The sequence below is a fragment of the Carcharhinus amblyrhynchos genome, chromosome X, assembly GCF_965287045.1.
Source record: "Carcharhinus amblyrhynchos chromosome X, sCarAmb.v2.hapA, whole genome shotgun sequence".
Classification (NCBI taxonomy): Eukaryota; Metazoa; Chordata; class Chondrichthyes; order Carcharhiniformes; family Carcharhinidae; genus Carcharhinus; species Carcharhinus amblyrhynchos.
This window is the reverse complement of record NC_137359.1, coordinates 16,707,793-16,727,754: the sequence shown is the minus strand read 5'-3', so window position 1 is coordinate 16,727,754 and position 19,962 is coordinate 16,707,793. Positions and strand designations below refer to the sequence as shown.

The following is a 19,962-nucleotide window of genomic DNA, read 5'->3' as shown; positions in this document are numbered from 1 at the left end:
GTTGGGTGATTACGTTGAATCTGAAGGGACACATCTGTGGGATTGGAAATCTGGCCAAGGAGATGAAATATTCACTGCTGAGCTGAAGTGGCACTTTGCAGTTGGCATCACCTGCAGGAGATGTGATTTGAACATTGGCAGCATAAATGCTAGCATCAATCAACATCAATTTGCATTTATATAGTGACTCAAAGGCAGTAAAAATGGTCCAAGATATTATGAGACAAAAGACCTCCGTTTTAAGCAGCATCTTAAAGGAGTGAGAGAGAGAGAGAGAGCTGGAGGGGTTTATGGAGGGAATTCCAGATTTGGGGCCCAGGCAGCTGAAAGCAGGGCAAACCAATGGTGGGACAATTATCATCAAGGGATACTCAAGAGGCCAGAATTAGAGGAGCGCACATCTGGGAGTGTTCTGGGGCTGGAGGAAATTAAAGAGGGGGACAGCACCAGGGACCTGGGTTCGATCCTGGCCTTGGGTCACTGTCTGTGTGGAATTTGCATGTTCTCCCTGTGTCTGCATGGGTTTCCTCCCACAGTCTAAAGATGTGCAGGTTTGGTGAATTGGCCATGCTAAATTGCCCCTTAATGTGCAGAAGATGTACAAATTAGGTGGATTGGCCATGTTAAATGCATGGGGTTATGGGTACAGGATAGGGGTTTAACCTAGGTATGATGCTAATTCAGTGAATTAGTGCAGACCTGAAGGGCCAAATGGCCTCTTTCTGCCCTGATGGGGAGTCTAAGATGCAAAAAAACTTCCTGAGACAAGTGAGCCCTGGCACCCACCAGACAGAAAGGCCAAATTCAGTCTTGGATGATCACCCTCAACCTGATGGACTCTGCATCCCACCCCCCCACCACACATAAACTCCCTGCCCCCGCTAATCTCTTCCCCCCAACCAAGACAACAATCGCCACACAACAGCAATCTTAATCACCTCACAGAAGCAGACCCCTGTCACAATCAATGGATTCTCTTATCACAAATCAAACTGTGCCCATCATGAGGCAAGGTGCAGGGGGGTGGGGGGGGGGGGAAGAGAGAGAGAGAGAGAGAGATAGATAGAAAGACTGAGGGTACTTTATTACCAGGGAATAATTAAGATTATTCCCTGGTAATAAAGATTAATGCTGGAAAAAATTTACGTTGAAGGAGGATGTGGAATCTGAGTTTCACTCGGGGGTTGTTGTGCTTCAGTGTGGTTTATTCATACAATATGAGTGGAATCCATTCGGGTCAATGGTTGATCAGTATATGCTCTGAATAGTGGCCGCCACTAACTTTAATCACATAAAGCTTCGTTAACTCTTAAAGCCTTGAGAGTTCTTTGTTAACCGCCTCCCTGCCAATTTTTCCTTTCTGTTTATCCATCTATTGTTTTCCCGGAGTGTAGGGGATTAGTGCGCTGGCATGCCAAGGAAAATATCAAAGGAGACCATCAACAGAGGAATAACATAGTGAAGCCCTTATTTTTCTCTCCTTTCAGGAAAGGTGACGGGGAATTGAGCAAGGGCGGAAGATTGGAGGTCAAGCAAATCGTTCTTTCGAAGATGGGCTGAATGGCCTCCTTCTATGCCCTTTCGAGCACCAGTCATCAGTTTCCCAAACAGGAACAGCCAGATGATTGGCACTGATTCCCCTCGCCTGCCACTTACTCAACACCTATCACCTCCATCCCCACCAATACTCCAACTCAAGGGCTGCCAGCCCAGTAACAGCCACAACGATCTGATCCCCTGGTTTGCGACGAGGCACTGGGCTAGGAATTGGATCCTACACTAGCTGGTTTTCATGGAATGGGCTTCATGGCCATTCAGTCCGTCCCACCTATGCCGGCTCTTGGCAAGAGCTATCCAATTATTCTCCCTCCCTCCCTCGCACTTGGCTTGGCAACATGCAAAAGACAAAGTTTGTTTTGAATACTCCATTTCCAAGCTCAATATCAGCAAGTCAATTTGGAAAATGCACAAGGGCAGAGAGAAAGTGCGGACACTAGGCGTCAGACAAATTTGCAAGGTCCGATTTGCTCAATTTACTCCAAAACCGCTGCCCTGGTCCTTCGGTGATCATTGTCAGCCCCTTTGAGATTCTGAGAATATATCGGAGACACCCAGTGAAGATTCCTACAGGGGCTCGCAGGAGTGAAAGGCAGTTCTTTTGCAAAGTTGCTGTGAGACAGGGTAAATACAGTAAGAAGTCTCACAACACCAGGTTAAAGTCCAACAGGTTTGGTAGCAAACGCCACTAGCTTTCGGGGTGCTGCTCCTTCAGGTGAGTCACCTGACGAAGGAGCAGTGCTCCGAAAGCTCGTGCTACCAAATAAACCTGCTGGACTTTAACCTGGTGTTGTGAGACTTCTTACTGTATTTACTCCAGTCCAACACCGGCATCTCCACATCATGAGACAGGGTGACCAGAGTTCGAAAGTCTGCTCGAAAACGAGCAAAACAGGTGTGAGGTAGATCCGCACTTGAAATCCAGGGAATGCGTCAAGTACTTCAGCCCGTGCCCCAGCAGGCACCGTCCCACACACACAAACCCCCAAACAAGGCTCAGGTCACTCACCTCGCGCTCTGTAGCAACAGCCGCACTTTGTCAGCACCTTGCGGAACAAATGCTGGCACGCGCAGCCCGGCCGCTGCTGCCCGCCCTTCATGCTGCCTGGTTGGCGCTCATGCCAGCCTGCGGTGGGAAACGAAGCCCCGTGGCCATAGACGCGGATGGTGCCAGGAGGGAGAGAGGCTGCTCGCTCCCGGACAGGCACAAGCACATGAAGTAACGGTTTTCGCTTGGGCTTGGAGGTGGGTGGAGACTGCCTTCTCTCTCTCTCTCTCTTCCCTCGCTCGCGCTCTCTCAATCTGTGCCTCTTCCAGCAGTCAAGGACCACCCCCTCCCCCCGCTCTCTGCAGCGCAGACTGCAGATTCTGAGGCCTTGAGAAGGGTTGACCAGCTATCTACACGCCTGGGTAAAAGTCCAGAGCAATCTTCAGCCATTTCGTGGGCCCGAGATAATAGTCGCCTCACAGAAAAACTGCAAGAGTGAGGCAAAATTCCAGGAGAGTGTGTGAGAGAGCTTGACAAAAACCAGCATCTGTGCGAAAGAGTCTAAAAATGGAAAGTGTATTAAACAGATGAAACTTAACCCATTGAGAGAGCGACAGTTTTCCCCTAATTATTTTATAGCAGCTCTCTCTCTTACAACTTCCCTTTTTTTCCCCGTCTCCACGCCATTTCTGTAACCCAGACCATAATATTTCGCTGACGCCGCCAAAATCAAACTTTTGGGAAGTTTAAAGGCACCTTTTTCCTCGTTCTCCTTCGTTGCTGTGGAGACTGCGGGTTTCTTATTTTGCCTTGCGTGCTGAATGGACAAGGATGGCGAGTCGCCCGTACCCGTCGGAAAAGATCCCACTCAAAGGCTTTTCTATTGAAGAAGGCAGCAGAGGTTTTGGGCGGCACAGTGGTTAGCGCTACAGCCCTCACAATGCCAGGAGCCAGGATACCCAGATTAGGGTTTTTTTTGTGTGGAGTTTGCACCTTCTCCCCGTGTCTGCGTGGGTTTCTTGTGCTCTGGTTTGTCCCCACAGTCCAAAAGATGTGTAGGTTAGGGTGGATTGGCCATGCTAAATTGTCCCTTAGTGTCCAAAGATGTGCAGGTTAGGGTGGATTGGCCATGCTAAATTGCCCCTTAGTGTCCCAAAGATGTGTAGGTTAGGGTGGATTGGCCATGCTAAATTGCCCCCTTAGTGTCCCAAAGATGTGTAGGTTAGGGTGGATTGGCCGTGCTAAATTGCCCCTTAGTGTCCAAAGATGTGTAGGTTAGGTGGATTGGCCATGCTAAATTATCCCTTAGTGTCCAAAGATGTGTAGGTTAGGTGGATTGGCCATGCTAAATGTGTGGGTTACAGGGATAAGGTGGGGAAGAAAGTCTGGGTAGATGCTCTGTCAGTCAGTGTAGACTCAATGGGTCAAATGGCTTCTTCTGCACTGTTGGGATTCTATGATTCTGTGATATATTGTTTTGTCCACTGAACTGGACAAACCACCATTTTGCATATTCTGCCCTTGTGTTAGAATGTCAGAAGATTATGCTCAGCATCAAAGCCTGGTGCTGGTTTCCCTCATTATGTTGGCACGACCCCTGGCTGGATTTGGCTGTCCCAGCGTTGGAGATCAGGGAATTTCAATTGGAAGTGACCTACGTCCCAAATTGCTTCCCTTTCTGTTGTCTGTGACCTTTTGCTCTGGTTCAGGGTTCGATTTGCCCCGACCGCGTCCTCAGAAAGTGTCCAGCAAAGAATTCTCCGACCGTGCTAGCTTGGGGACATTCTTTAAATCGCAGCCAGAATGTTACGTCGGCCGGGCTGCAGCGTGTACCCGACTGGAAAGCACGCAGAGCTGTGCAGAAGGGTGATGGGATTGCATCCTCACCTCTTCGCACACTTGCGTCAATGTTTCGGGAAGCGGGCATGAGATTCGGAAACAAGCCTGCTGACAATCAAGTGGGCAAATTGACCCGTTAAGGGACCAGCTGGATGCAATTTTTATGTGGCCCATCTGCCTTTCGGTTTAGTGGGTGGGCCATTTATCCAGACAGCGTCTACACTTAGTTTCCACCTCGATCTCAGGGCAGAATGTAAAGTCCGGACAATTCACAAATGTATCTGGGGGACAGAGGGCTGGGTGTGACTGTGCTGCTCAAGCACTTGTAGCACAGTTTTATCATCGATGTTTATTTGTCACGGATCTGTGAGAGAGCAGCTGTCCCCCTGAGGGGGCAGACTGGGAAAACCAACCCGCACCCTCCCTTTTCTCAGTGCCGCCCACCTCGCCCCCAACTTCCAGCCCTCCCTGGGCAGCACTCAGAGTACTGTCGAGCACATTTGACATTGGATGGCCATTAATTATATCCTAGAATCCCTACACTGCAGAAGGAGGCCATTTGGCCCATTGTGTCTGCATCGCCCACAATCCCACCCAGTCCCTATCCCCATAACCCCTAGCTAGTTCCCCCTGATACTAAGGGGCAATTTAGCATGGCCTATCCACCTAACTTGCACATCTTTGGGCACTAAGGGACAATTTAGCGTAGCCAATCCACCTAACCTACACATCTTTGAACACTAAGGAAAAATTTAGCATGGTCAATCCACCTAACCTGCACATCTTTGGACACTAAGGGGCAATTTAGCATGGCCAATCCACCCTAACCTACACATCTTTGGACACTAAGGGGCAATTTAGCATGGCCAATCCACCTAATCTACACATCTCTGCACTGATGTGGAATTGCCAGTGTTGGACTGAGTTAGGCACAGTAAGAAGTCTCACAACACCAGGTTAAAGTCCAACAGGTTTATTTGGTAGCACAAGCTTTCGGAGCACTGTTCCTTCATCAGGTGAGTGCCCCCAAGTGAAGGTGCATGAAGGCATTTACCTGATTGAGGAGCAGTGCTCCAAAAGCTCATGCTACTAAATAAACCTGTTGGACTTTAACCTGGTGTTGGAGACTACTTATTGCATCTTTGGACTGTGGGAGGAAACTGGAGCACCCAGAGGAACCCTATGCAGATACGGGGGAGAACATGCAGACTCCACACAGACAAGGCTGGAATCGAACCCGGGTCCCTGGCACTGTGAGGCAGCAGTGCTAACCACTGTGCCACCAATGCTTAGCACTGCTGCCTCACACAATTGCCCCAGAACATGATTGCACACTGATCAGCCAGCATTATATCGTGTTCCAGGGACGATCGCAGTTGGGAGCGTGTTGCGCTTGCTTTCCCAGCACGCTGAACGTGCGTACGCCTGATGGGGAGAGAAATTCAGATCCGTGCTCTTTTCACTTGCTGCACAGGCCATGATTTAAATGTTTTTTTAATATCCAGAAGTATTTTGTTTACTCAAGAAACCAAAGAAATGAGGACACCTCTCAATATTGTTTATTTTTAATCATTTTCAAATAATTCAGTGAGAGGAAATTGGCGTTGTAAAGGTAGTAATGTCATTGGAATAGTAATTGAGAGGCGCAATCTACTACTCTGGGCACATTGTGCCAACTGGTGAGATTCAAATTCAATTCATCAAATCGGGAATTGAAAACCCATCTCAGCGACAGTGACCATGAAATGATCAGCAGTTTGTCTGAAGATTCTTTCTGGGTCACTTTAGGGAAGGAAATCTGCCGTCCTTACCTGTTCTGGGCCTACAGAACCACAGATCCATAGTAATCCAGCTGATGCTTAACTGCCCCTCAGAACCAGAGGGCACTCAGTTAAAGGGCAATTAGTTTTAAGCTTATTAGTGTCACAAGTAGACTTGCATTAACACTGCAATGAAGTTACTCTGAAAATCCCTTCATCACCACACTCCTGTTCAGGTACACTGAGAGATAATTTAGCACGGTCAATCCATCTAAGCCACATATCTTTGGACACAAAGGGACAATTTAGCATGGCCAATCCACCCTAACCTGCACATCTTTGGACACTACGGGACAATTTAGCATGGCCAATCCACCTAACCTGCACATCTTTGGACACTAAGGGACAATTTAGCACGGCCAATCCACCTAACCGACACATCTTTGGACACTAAGGGACAATTTAGCACGGCCAATCCACCCAACCTACATATTGGTGAAAGTGCAAGTTTTAAAGGCGATGTACAAGGCAAGTTTTTTTACGCAGAGGGTGGTGGGTGCCTGAAACTTGCTGCCAGGGGTGGTAGTGGAAGCGGATACAGTAGTGAGTTTTAAGGGTCATGTGAACAAATACATGAATAGGATATGGTCCTTGGAAGGGTAGGAGGTTTTAGTTCAGTCGGGCAGCATGGTCAGTGCAAGCTTGGAGGGCCGAAGGGCCTGTTCCTGTGCTGTAATTTTCTTTGTTCTTTGTACTATCCTTGGAATATGGGAGGAAACTGGACCACCCGGAGGAAACCCACACAGATACAGGGAGAATGTGCAAACTCCACACAAACAGTGAGCCAAGCCAGGAATCGAACCCGATTCCCTGGCACTGTGAGGCAGCAGTGCTAACCACTGTGCCACCGTGCTGCCCTGATGATGTCTCTTCATACCCAAGTGGCAACTTTCTGCCTTCAAGTCTTGGGGTCAACCGTCCCCACTACTTGCCCCTTTTCCACAGATATTGTTGCGCCTTGGTGTCTTTGGAGAGGGAGCGTATAGTGTCCACCAGTGTGCGTAAGGCCTCACCTAGACCAATGGGCACCACAGAGGCTAGAGTGTATCATTGTGTGCCACCCCCAATAAAATATTATTTTTGTTTAATTTTGATAAATTGCCTTTGACGTTTTATGCTATTTGTTACAGTACCCCTTTAAGTGCCTGCCAATTTGTTAATTAGTTTATTTGTTTGAGTTGTTTACTCAAAAGGGTATAAAGGAAGTTGGCTGGAACACTGGGGGTAGTTATTAGGAGGCAGAGATCTGTAAAGGCTGCATCCTGCAAATCAACTGTAACAACACTGTGCCTTTAAGAATTGTAATTCTGTTACGTTTCTTGTGCAGGGACTGCTTTGCACTTCAACTCTGATTATGGTGCCGAACTGTCCATTGCTGGCAGCTCACCTGCTGAACCTGCAGAAGGTTAATTACTCCTAGTTAATGGAGTATTTGTTTTAATCTGGACTAATGCCTTACCGTTACGTTAGGGCTCTCCCCTGGGGTTTTCAGAGTAGGGTTTGATTAGGTTGACTGACAAGCAGAAAAACCATGTGAGTGGGTGGAGCTAGACTTCCAGAGAGGAAACAAGCAGGCAGTTGCAGTTTGAATTTGACAAGAGCTCAATCTCTCTCTCTCTGTCTGGAAATTGAAGTCTGGGGACCTGCAAGAAAATAGGTACCTCTCCAGAGATCTGCAAAAGGTAAGAGGTATTTTCTCCCTCTCTCTGTCACTGGAGTTCTGCTGTGGGAAGATCGGTTTTTCTTTTAGGTGCTGTCGTCTGAGAGTCAGAAGATGGGTGTCTGTCTGTATCTTTTTCGTGAGGGGTTAAAAGGCTGGAAGACTGGAAATTCATATAAGCCTGTGTGTCTTGCTAACTGGTTCTTAAGAGGAATTTATGTCTATGGGAATATTGCTTAAATTGGAACTAATAGAGATAGGATAGCAGTTAAGAATTATATTTGGTCATGTTTAAATATTTAAATTGGCAAAAGTTATGCTAATTCTTTTCGTTATATTCTAATTGTGTGATTAAATAAAGTTTGTTTTCATAAAATCTTCCCAGTGGGTCAATAGAATCACACCTGGGGTGAAACATCTTAAGCTTGCCTTAATGCCAAAATCAAATCAAGTTGGGGTCCAGACTAACTTCATATACCTTGGAGTTTCTGATCTGCTCCTTCACACCAATAAATGACTTGTGTCTTATTCCATACTGCACCATTTAGCTTGGATCTATTTAACCCACTCACTCTTTCTCCACAAGCCTATAACCTTTGCTCCTTCAGGCATTTAACAAATTACCTTTTGAATCTGTATCCATCACCCTATCTGCCACTGTATCTCAAATCCTAACAGGTTTTCCCCCAGTGCCACCTCTCACCCTTTTGTCAATTATTAAATTTGATTTATTATTGTCACATGTATTGAGATACAGTGAAAAGTATTCTTTCTTGTGCATTATACAGACAAAGCATACCGTTCATAGAGTTCATAGGGGAGAAGGAAGGGAGAGGGTTCAGAATGTAGTGTTGCAGTCATAGCTAGGGTGTAGACAAAGATCAACTTAATATAAGGTAGGTCCATTCAAAAGTCTGACAGCAGCGGGGAAGAAGCTGTTCTTGAGTCGGTTGGTACATGATCTCAGACTTTTATCTCTTTTTCCCGAAGGAAGAAGGTGGAAGAGAGAATGTCTGGGGTGTGTGGGGATCCTTAATTATGCTGGCTGCTTTTCCGAGGAAGTGGGAAGTGTAGACAGAGTCAATGGATGGGAGGCTGGTTTGTGTGATGGATTGGGCTACGTTCAGGTCTGTGCCATCTCGCTATCAACCCTCTGTCAAAACCCTTAAACGTACTCACCTCTATTAAATCTCTTAGCCATCTCAGCTCAAAGCGACAAGCCCGACTAAATCTTAAGGTCATGACTGTGCAAAGAATGTTAACGGAAACCTGCGGCCTAACCTAACCGGGATAATTTCAGGTGCCTTTTGGGCGCAATTTCTTTTCCCCCAAGTGGAAACTTCCTGTTCAGCCACTTAATCAAGATGTATGTTATCTGAGTGCCAAAGGAACTCTGTAACCCAGTGAGGGGAGGAGGCTTTCGTTACAGAGCTCATGCCATCGCCAAGTATGCTAGGCTTGAGATGGGGCCAGCTGGTGCATGCCCACCCGATTGGCTAAGCTTGCTCAGTCAAATAGCTTGCTGACTAGAATCCAGTGAGAAACTGCAGCGGATGGTTGGGGGGGTAACGTGAGTAGGCCATTCAGCCCCTCAAATCTGCTCGGCCATCTGATCATGGTCTCAACTGCACTTTCCTGTCTATCCCAAGTAACCCCTGGCTCCCTTGGCAATCAAACATTTGGCTACGTTGAGTCAGTGTAAAAGAAGGGCAGTGCAGGAAGAACGTTTAAGCAGGTAAACAAGGGGGGGTGACATTGAAAAAAATCGAACCATGTCCATAGTGGCTTAATGGGCATCGCTCAAGTCTCTGAGTCAGTGGGTACAAGGCCCACTCCACAGACTTCAGAACATAATCCAAGCTCACATTCCAAGTATGGGGCAGCACAGTGGTTAGCACTGCTGCCTCACAGCGCCAGGGACCCGGGCTCAATTTCCAGCTTGGGTCACTGTCTGCATGGAGCCTGCACAGTCTCCCCATGTCTGCATGGGTTTCTTCCAAGCGCTCCAGTTTCCCCTCTCAGTCCAAAAAACATGCCAGTTAGGGTGCATGGGCCGTGCTAAATTCTCCCTCAGTGTACCCAAAGAGGTGCTGGTAATGTAAGATTATTTGTGACTAAGAAATAAATTTTATCTTATCTCTATAACCTCCTCCAACCCTACAATCGTCTCTATCTCTGTAATCTCCTCCAGCCCTACAACCTTCCCTGTATCTGTAACCTCCTCCAGTCCCTACAACCCTCCCTATCTCTGTAACCTCCTCCAGTCCCTACAAACCTCCCTGTCTCTGTAACCTCCTGCAGCCCCACAACTCTCCCTATCCAGTGGCACAGTTGTTAGCACTGCTGCCTCACAGCGCTAAGGATCTGGGTTCAATTCCCGGCTTGGGTCACTGTCTGTGTGGAGTCTGCACATTCTCCCCGTGTCTGTGGGGGTTTCCTCCAGGTGCTCTGGTTTCTTCCTACAGTCCGAAAGACGTGCTGGTTAGGATGCATTAGCCATGCTAAATTCTCCCTCAGTGTGCCTGAACAGGAGTGTGGCGACTAGGGGATTTTCACAGTAACTTTATTGCAGTGTTAATGTAAACCTTACTTGTGACTAAGGAATATATAAACTTATAAACTTTGGACACTAAGGGACAATTTAGCATAAGGTGTTTTGCTCCAGTTATTGGTCAAATACCTGAAGGAGCAAAGGTTATAGGCTTGTGGAGAAAGAGTGAGTGTGTTCGATAGATCCAACCCAAATGGTGCAGCATGGAACAAGACACAAATCATTTACTAGTTTCAGGGAGCAGATCAGGAACTCCAAGGTATATGACGTTAGCTAAGACCCCAACCTGATTTGGTTTTGACATTCGGGTGAATATCAAATTCTTCACTCCAAGTATAATTCAATTGACCCAATAAAAAAGTTTTATTAAAACAAATTTTATTTAAGAACACAGAATATAACAAAAAGAATTCACATAACTTTTACCAATTAAAATACTTGAACATGACAAGGGATAATTCTTAACTGCTAGCGATTGCTCTAGTTCCAACTTAAGCAATATCCCCTAGATATAAATCACTCTTCAGAATAAGTTAACACAAAAAGACCAGATCTGCTTATGTGGCTGCTAGATTTCCAGCCTATTAACACCTCTGAACTGATACAGTGAGTGGCCTCGCAACATCAGGTTAAAGTCCAGCAGGTTTATTTGGAATCACGAGCTTTCAGAGTGCTGCTCCTTCATCAGGTGAGTTTAACCTGGTGTTGTAGACTTCTTACCATGCCCACCCTAGTCCAATACCGACACCTCTACATCGTGGATGGATATAGAAAAACATCGGTCTTCTGACTCCCATACAGCAGCCGCCAGAAAAAGGGACTTAGTTCCTAGCAGATCCCAGTCTCCAAATCCAGAGTGACACACAGAGGGCTACCTCTCTCCAAAGATCCCAAACAGAGTGGACTTGGTTTCTCTATGTAAGCCAATCACATGATTTTCTCTGTTGATAAACCTAATCAGGCCCTCCTCTGAAAAACCGTCAGGGAAAACACTAAACTAACCTGACTGCTTTAACCCAGATTAAAACAAACATTCCAGCAATTAAGATCAGTTATACTGCTGCAGTAACAACCAGGGCTGCTAGTTATAGGCAAAGCGGCATCAATACTTAGAACTGACTGCAAAAACAAATCCTGCACAAGAAACATGACACAAATACTTTTCTTAAAGGCACAGTATCGTCACATTCTCAACACTATTCACTTCAACCTCACTCTGTGGGGTCATGTTCCACATTTGCCCCTCTCTACTTTCTCAGAAAGTTAAGGAATTTCAGCATGTCCGCTATGATTCTTACCACAGGTGCACCATAGAAAGCATCCTTTCCAGATGTATCACAGCTTGGTATGGGCTCCTGCTCTGCCCAAGACTGCAAGAAACTACAAAGCGTCATGAATGAAGCCGAATCCATCACGCAAACCAGCCTCCCATCCGTTGACTCTGTCTACACTTCCTACTGCCTCGGAAAAGCAGCTAACATAACCAAGGACCCCATGCACCCCGGGCATTCTCCCTTCCACCTTTTCCCATTGGGAAAAAGATACAAAAGTCTGAGGTCACGTAACAACTGACTCAAGAACAGCTTCTTCCCTGCTGCCATCAAATTTTTCAATGGCCTACCTTATATTAAGCTGATCTTTCTCTACACCCTAGCTATGACTTTAACACTATATTCTGCACCCTCCTTTCTTTCTCCCCTGTGTACTCTATGAACAGTATGCTTTGTCTACAATGCTCAAGAAACAATACTTTTCATTGTATCCCAATACAGGTGACAATAACAAATCAAATTCAAAAAAATCAAATCAAAACTCTCTGGATAAAGAAGTTTCTCCTGAATTCCTCCCTGGATTGGTTAGTGACTATCACCTCCTGATGGACCCTCGTTCTGGTCTCCCCTCAACTGCAAGCGCCTTCTCTATGTCCACCAACTCAAACACTTTCACACTGTTGGAGATCTCCAGCCAAGGGCTAGCATAGACTCAATGGGCTGAATGGTTTCCTTCAGATGTCGTCATGACTCTTGGATCTTCATGCTTCCTCTTTTGGAGAGAAAAGAGTTCCAAAACACTGAAAGGATGTCAGTTGAGTGTGACAAGGAGAGATTTCCCTCTGTATATTTCAATTCCAGAGTAGACCGAATATTTATGTGAACTGGCTTGGAGATTACAATAATTTTTCACGTATGTGTATACATAACAAAAGAGTTGGAATTCTGATCTAAGTGGTGCTGGTCTGTCGATTTAATTTCGACAAGGGTTAAGGTTCAGTCTCCTGAATTAATGCTAAACCGATGGTAACCATGCCAACAAGGAGTTACTGAAGCAAGCGCATCGCTCTGAAAATGTGACTGGAGGATTTCTCTGCAGGTACACAGCTGCACCTTGACACCAACGCTGCCTTGTTTGTATTGCAGTGAAGTACTGAGGGGCTCACTCACTCAGTGCAGACGGCTCTTTGACAGCTGACAGCAGACATGCTTCCTGTGTGTACTGAATGAGCTGAAGCTGTCAGCTACCTCGTGGTGAAGTGTTGCCAGTGGTATGTGTGTGCTTGGTGGACCTGGAGTTGACCCTCTATGTCTGGGGCATAGAATCCCTACAGTGCAGGAGGAGACCATCGGGACTCTCCGACAGAACATCTTATCCATGCCAACTCCCATCCGCCCTAACCTCATAACCCCACGCATTTGCACCACTAATCCACCCTAACCTGCACATTTTTAGACACTAAGGGACAATTTAGCATGGCTAATCCACCTAACCTGCACATCTTTAGATACTAAGGGACAATTTAGCATGGCCAATCCACCCTAACCTGCACATCTTTAGAACTAAGGGACAATTTAGCATGGCCAATCCACCTAACCTACACATCTTTGGACTGTGGGAGGAAACTGCAGCACCCGAAGGAAGCTCACACAAACAGGCAGAATGTGCAAACTCCATACAGTCACTCAAGGCCAGAATCAAATCCAGATCCCTGGTGCTGTGAGGCAGCAGTGCTAACGACTGTGCCACCCGTTGCCTATATCCTGGCAAATGAGCTGGCAATTGTTTAAAAGGCAAATTCTGTCTCATTACCTTGAAGACCCATTAATTCTGACACTTTATTCCCTGAAAAAAAAATCCTTGATCTGTGGGCTGGCTTGTCATTGAGGGATGGATGTTATGAGGGCAATGGGGGTTCGTCAATAGACCTTCCCATGAGCCTTGGGGGATAGGAGGCTCAAAAAGTCAGGCCGGAGCGGGGTGGAGGGGGTGGGAGTGAGGGAGGGGTTGGGGCATGGGGGAGGGGATTAGAAAGGGAAGGGGGAAGGAACCCACGAGGTTGGTTCGGGCCTGAGAGTGGATTTCTCATATCTGAAATTTGATTTGCCCTTGATCGATGAAAATATTACTTGCTCATGCTGCTGCCCAATATGATGGCCATTTATTCAAAACAGAAACCTCTAAGGGTGGTTTTGATAAATATGCAGCCTGCTGGGAATGCCCATGCCATTCCTTGGCCGCACTTTCCTGTCTGCCCCTGTCTCCCCTAAACCCTGTAATCCAGCTGTTGAAGATGATGAAAAGGTTTGATGGGGCAGGTAGAGAGGAACTATTTCCTCTGGTAGGGCTAATAAATAGGTTGGACTAAAACCTGGTGTTGTCAGACTTTTTACAGGGCTGGGGTGGCCAGGAGTTGGGGGAGACGGGAAGGGGTGGGGGCGATAGTCCAGGATGAGTGGACAGAATGTTAAAGTTACATCTGGATTGTACAGGGCTGATGTGCGGACGCACATCTTCACTCAAGGGTCGTGAAAACCTGGCACACGGTGGCACAGTGGTGATGGCGGCACGGTGAGGGCAACATGATAAGGGCAGCATGGCATGGGGGTGGCATGGTGGCACAGTGTGTTGGCACTGCTGCCTCACAGCGCCAGGGACTGCATTCAATTCCCGACTTGAGTCATTGTGCGGAGTCTGCACGTTCTCCCTGTGTCTGCGTGGGTTTCCTCCGGATGCTCCGGTTTCCTCTCACATTCCGAAAGATGTGGACTGGCCATGCTAAATTGTCCCTTAGTGTTGGGGGATTAGCAGGGTAAATATGTGGAGTTATGGGGATAGGGCCTGGATGGGATTGTGGTCAGTGCTGGCTCGATGGGCTAAATGGCCCCCTTCTGCACTGTAGAGATTCTCTGACTCTATTCTATGAAATCTGATGTGTGCCGTGGAGAGGGAGAAGAATACGCTTACTCTTCTAAAATGTTGAAGTAAACAGTTGCTGGGTTGTTCATTAGCAATGCCATTAAGTAAACTTCCTGTCCTGTTGATTTATTTCCCCGTTCCAATCGCTGGCAGCTGTTACAATGTTGCCCGCCCTTGCACAAAGAGGAACAGACTTTCTGCAGTATTGTTTCTCTTTGGGTTTTCAGAACAAAGGCCTTTGCGTGCAGCCTGCCTCCTGATGGGATGATCCCGTCAGGAGCGCTGATGGAGTCTTCCCTTAAATACCCCGTGAGAATGTCAGAGCAAAGCGTGCCCAACCCCACTGAAACAGAGACAGCCTTCCGCTCAACTCAAACGTTCCGGAATTCTCTACCCTAGTGGGCCGTGGAGGCTGAATCATCAAGTGTGCTCAAAGCAGGGGTCAATAGCTTTCTCAGAACCAATGAGATTCAGGGGTAGTGTGGCATGCACGTTGGCATGGACAATCGGCCATCATCTAGTGGGTTGGGGGAAGCAGCCAATGAGGGGCTGAATGGCCTAATGATCAACTTAATAATTGATTTATTTTTGTCACATGTATTGGGATACAGTGAAAAGTATTGTTTCTTGTGTGCTGTACAGACAAAGCATACCGTTCATAGAGTACATAGGGGAGAAGGAAAGGACAGAGTGCAGAATGTAGTGTTACAGTCACAGACAGGGTGTAGAGAAAGATCAGCTTAATATTTGATTTGATTTATTATTGTCACATGTATTGGGATAGTGAAAAGTATTGTTTCTTGCACACTATACGGACAAAGCATTACCATTCATAGAGAAGGAAAGGAGAGAGTGCAGAATGTAGTGTTACAGTCACAGCTAGGGTGTAGAGAAAGATCAGCTTAATGCGAGGTGGGTCCATTCAAAAATCTGACAGCAGCAGTTCTTGAGTCGGTTCGTACGTGACCTCAGACTTTTGTACCTTTTTCTCGATGGAAGAAGGTGGAAGAGAGAACATCCGGGGTGTGTGGGGTCCTTAATTATACTGGCTGCTTTTCCGAGGCAGCGGGAAGTGTAGACAGAGTCAATGGATGGGAGGCTGGTTTGTGTGATGGATTGGGCTACATTGTAGTTCCTTGTGGTCTTGGGCAGAGCAGGAGCCCATACCAAGCTGTGATACAACCAGAAAGAATGCTTTCTATGGGGCATCTGTAAAAGTTGGTGAGAGTCGTAGCGGACATGCTGAATTTCCTTCTCCCATTATCTCCTATTTCTGATATGACTGAAAGGGTTCATTTATGAGGGATATGTTGTGTAGATAAGGATCGTCTCCACTTGGAACATGTAGGGTGGAATTTTCCAGTCGTTCATGCCGGTGGGATTCTCCAGTCCCGCTGCAGTGAACGGAGATTCGGCTGAACACCAAATTCTCCATTGTGGGGTGTGAATCGCTGGAAAATTCTGGCTGTGATGACTCAGGAAGTTTCCGACTGGAAAGGAATGGTATTTATTGCCAAACACAAAACGAAGCTGTCACTCTGTGGTGTGCATACACAAGTCCCAACTTTCTTGTTATTTAAACAATTTATCCATTGACATTACAAGAGATGTAAGGGGGCAAGTTTTTCACACAGAGTGGTGAGTGCCTGAAATGCGCTGCTGGAGGAGGCGGTGAAAGTAGATTCTATAACAATGTTCAAGAGGCATCTGGATAGATACATGAATAGACGGGGAATAAAGAAATGTTGACCATGTAGAGGCAAGAAAATATTAGATTGGAGAGGCATCTGTGTCAGCACAGACTGGGTGGGCTGAAGGGCCTGTTCCTGTGCTGTACTGTTCTTTGCTCTTTTTTGTATTCCAAATACATTATAATTTCAGTCCATTTTCTCAGCCTCTTCAGAATAGACGCTCTGAAAACATAGTTTTGATTTAAGTCGTGACAGGAGGTCAGAATTGACCCATTTCCTTATCTATGAAGGTGAGGAGGTGGCCAGTTCCTCATTAACTGTCACCTGCGGCACGGGCAGCACAGTGGCACGGTGCTCAGCACTGCTGCCTCACAGCGCCAGGGATCTGGGTTCAATTCCCAGCTTGGATCACTCTCTGCGCAGAATCTGCACATTCTCCCGTGTCTGTGTGGGTTTCCTCCAGGTGCTCAGGTTTCCTTCCACAGTCCGGAAGACGTGTCGGTTAGGGTGGATTGGCCATGGTAAATTCTCCCTCAGTGTAACCCGGACAGGAGTGCGGCGACTAGGGGAGTTTCACAGTAACTTCATTGCAGTGTTAATGTACACCTACTTGCAACACTAATAAGTACACTTAAACAAGCTGCCACGGTCAATCTTGATACTAAACCATGGCAACCCCATGGGAGATAGCCAGCAGCAGCCTCTTTCCTACAAACGTTAATAACTTGCCACAATGATAAATAATTAAAATAACAAAGCTAATCTAATCACAATGTCAACAGTTTACAATTACCCATTAAAATTACCACTTTAATACAGCAGGAAATAACCTCGCTTCAAATGAAAGTGATGGTCCATTGTAAGATAAGATATCTGACACCTTTTGGGGTGATATCTTTTGGGGTTATGCCATCCGGGGTTTTGCCTTCTGGAACGCATGATTCCCAACCAGGGAAACATTTCTCATACGAATCCCAACCCGGACAAGCGTTCTGCAGCCCCTTCCCGGTATCTGCCTTATAAATGGCCCAGGTGACAAGTTCTACCTGGGAGGGTCATTGCCTGTTACCAAGGGAACTCATGTTCAATGAGTTCCATAAGGAGCTGTGTCTCCGTGGTTATTGGCCATGCTAAATTGTCCCTTAGTATCCAAAGATGTGCACGTTAGGTGGATTGGCCATGCTAAATTGTCCCTTAGTGTCCAAAGATGTGCAGGTTAGGTGGATTGGCCATGCTAAATTGTCCCTTAGTGTCCAAAGATGTGCAGGTTAGGTGGATTGGCCATGCTAAATTGTCCCTTAGTGTTCAAAGATGTGCAGGTTAGGTGGATTGGCCATGCTAAATTCTCCCTCAGTGTACCCAAACAGGAGTGTGGTGACCTTTTTAAGTAACTTCAGTGCAGTATTAATGTAAGCCGACTTGTGACACTAATAAATAAACTTTAAACTATACCAAATACAGTGAAAATGTTGATTGAACCCAGAGTGGTCCTCAAACATTTTTAGCTGCGGACCCCTGTGAAGGGCAAAAGACTCCGACCAGTCCCACTTCCTTTCCACCAGGAAAGAACTTACCAGAATGAATGGGACCCTGTGGAATGTCTTGCTGCTTTTTTGCTACTAAATGTAATTTGATCACATTATTTCAAGTTAAATATCAGAAGTGAATGACTAATTCATGAGTAAATAAAGTATGGACATTTTCATGTCATAAACATGAACGCTAAAAACAGAACACATTTGTTTGGATCATGCTAACTCGCGTAAGAAAACCATCACAAAAATCTTCGTCTGAGGAACTAATACTGAGTCTAAATTACTTAAACCAAACCAGCTGTAAAATTAATCTAGCTGTTAAAATTCCACTGCTGTTGCCCACATTTCTGATGACTCGCTGTGTACATACAAAAGCTAGTCTGGCTGTTTAGCACCACCTGAGTGATAGGCTTGGGGGTTCTGGACTGTTCTCTTGTCTGGCCTGGGTCATGGTGTTGCGTGTCTGCAACTTGCATTCCAGCCCAGCCTGCAGGTCATCTGGGGAATCCTTGCAGAATACCAGTGATCTGTACTTTGAGTCGTAGCGGAGGTGAAGTGGAATGGCCGAGAGCTTCAAGTTTCTCGGTGTTGCGATGTCAGTGTCCCTTTAAGAAAGATTTTCTTTTTAAATCATATTCACAGCCTGAGGCGATGTCATTGGTGGGAGGCAGAAAAATAAACTTGTGGGCCAGTCAGGTGACAGAAGGTGTTTTCAGCTTTCAGTTTTGGCTGGTGTGTGAAAAGGATAGCTGAAGGAAGTCTCTCTGTTGTTATTTTAAAAGTTTTACCAGTTAGTAAAGCACTACAGTAAAGAATCTGTGTTTTGGGGAGCTGATGACTACAAGCTGCTCTGAGCTTTCAAGATCATTTGAAATCAGCATTCAACCCAAGGAACTGGATTCCAGTATTTAGGGTGTGCAGTGACAAATCTATTTAAAACGTTTTTTTATTGGATATTGGTTTAGATTGGACCATCTGATACATTAAGGGTTATACATTATTGTGGTTGTTTTGTTTTTTTGTTTGTAATTATTAAAATTCTTGCTAATTTTCTTACTATACATGTTAACTATATTCTTAAATAAATTTGGGTTGATAAAAGCTCCCCAGTGGTCACTTGAGTCATACCTGAAGTGAAACATCTCATGCTCACCCTAGCCAAATTCAAAATGCAAAACTTATGATTCACGTGGACTTGATAAAATGCTTTGGAGTTTCTGACCTGAACCATAGAAGTATCCAGATCACCAACAGCCTGCCCTGGTTCCCCCATGCCATGCTACAGTTAAGAAAGCCCATCAACATCTCTACTTTCTCAGGCTAAGGAAATTTGGCATGTCTGCTACACTTCTCACCAACGTTTGCACTATAGAAAGCATTCTTTCTTATTGTATCACAGCTTGGTACGACTCCTGCTCGGCCCAAGACCATAAGAAATTACAAAGGGTTGTGAACATAGCCCAGTCCATCACGCAAACCAGCCTCCCATCCATTGACTCTGTCTACACTTCCTGCTGCCTCAGAAAAGCAGCCAGCATAACTAAGGACCCCAGGCAGCCCAGACATTCTCTCTTCCACCTTCTTCCATGAGGAAAAAGATACAAAACTCTTAGATCACGTCCCAGCTGACTCAAGAACAGCTTCTTCCCTGCTGCCATCAGACTTTTGAAAGAATTAACTTTATATTAAGTTTCTCTACACCATATCTGTAACTGCACGCAATGCAAATCGTATATTAACCTGGTGTTGCGAGACTTCTTACTGTGCCTATTTACAACTGTAACACTACATTCTGCACCCTCTCCTTTCCTTCTCCCCTATGTACCCTATGAATGGTATGCTTTGTCTGTATAGCGTGCAAGAAACAATACTTTTCACTGTATCCTAATACATCTGACAATAATAAATCAAATCAAATATTAAGCTGATCTTTCTCTACACCCTATCTGTAACTATAACACTATATTCTGCACCTTCTCCTTTGCTTCTCTATGAACAGTATGCTTTGTCTGTATACCGCGCAAGAAACAATACTTTTCACTGTATCCCAATACATGTGACAATAATAAATCAAATCAAGTCACCTTGAGAACCAAGCAACCCACACTGGGTGAGAAAGAGGAAACCAAA

At 45.9% G+C, this 19,962-nt stretch overlaps 1 protein-coding gene across 4 annotated transcripts in view; it reads right to left on the bottom strand.

The window, feature by feature from the left end:
• LOC145361989 (rho guanine nucleotide exchange factor 25-like) overlaps positions 1-19,962 on the bottom strand; it is a 196,279-nt gene that overhangs the window by 114,323 nt on the left and 61,994 nt on the right. Inside the window, exon 1 of one of the 4 annotated variants that reach the window (XM_080217995.1) lies at positions 2,567-3,477. The exons of the other annotated variants lie outside the window; for them this stretch is intronic. Within the exon in view, the coding sequence (XP_080074121.1) occupies positions 2,567-2,657 (91 nt within the window). The 5' untranslated portion in view covers positions 2,658-3,477. Of the gene's footprint in view, positions 1-2,566; positions 3,478-19,962 lie in introns of those variants that run through there. 4 annotated transcript variants of the gene reach the window in all.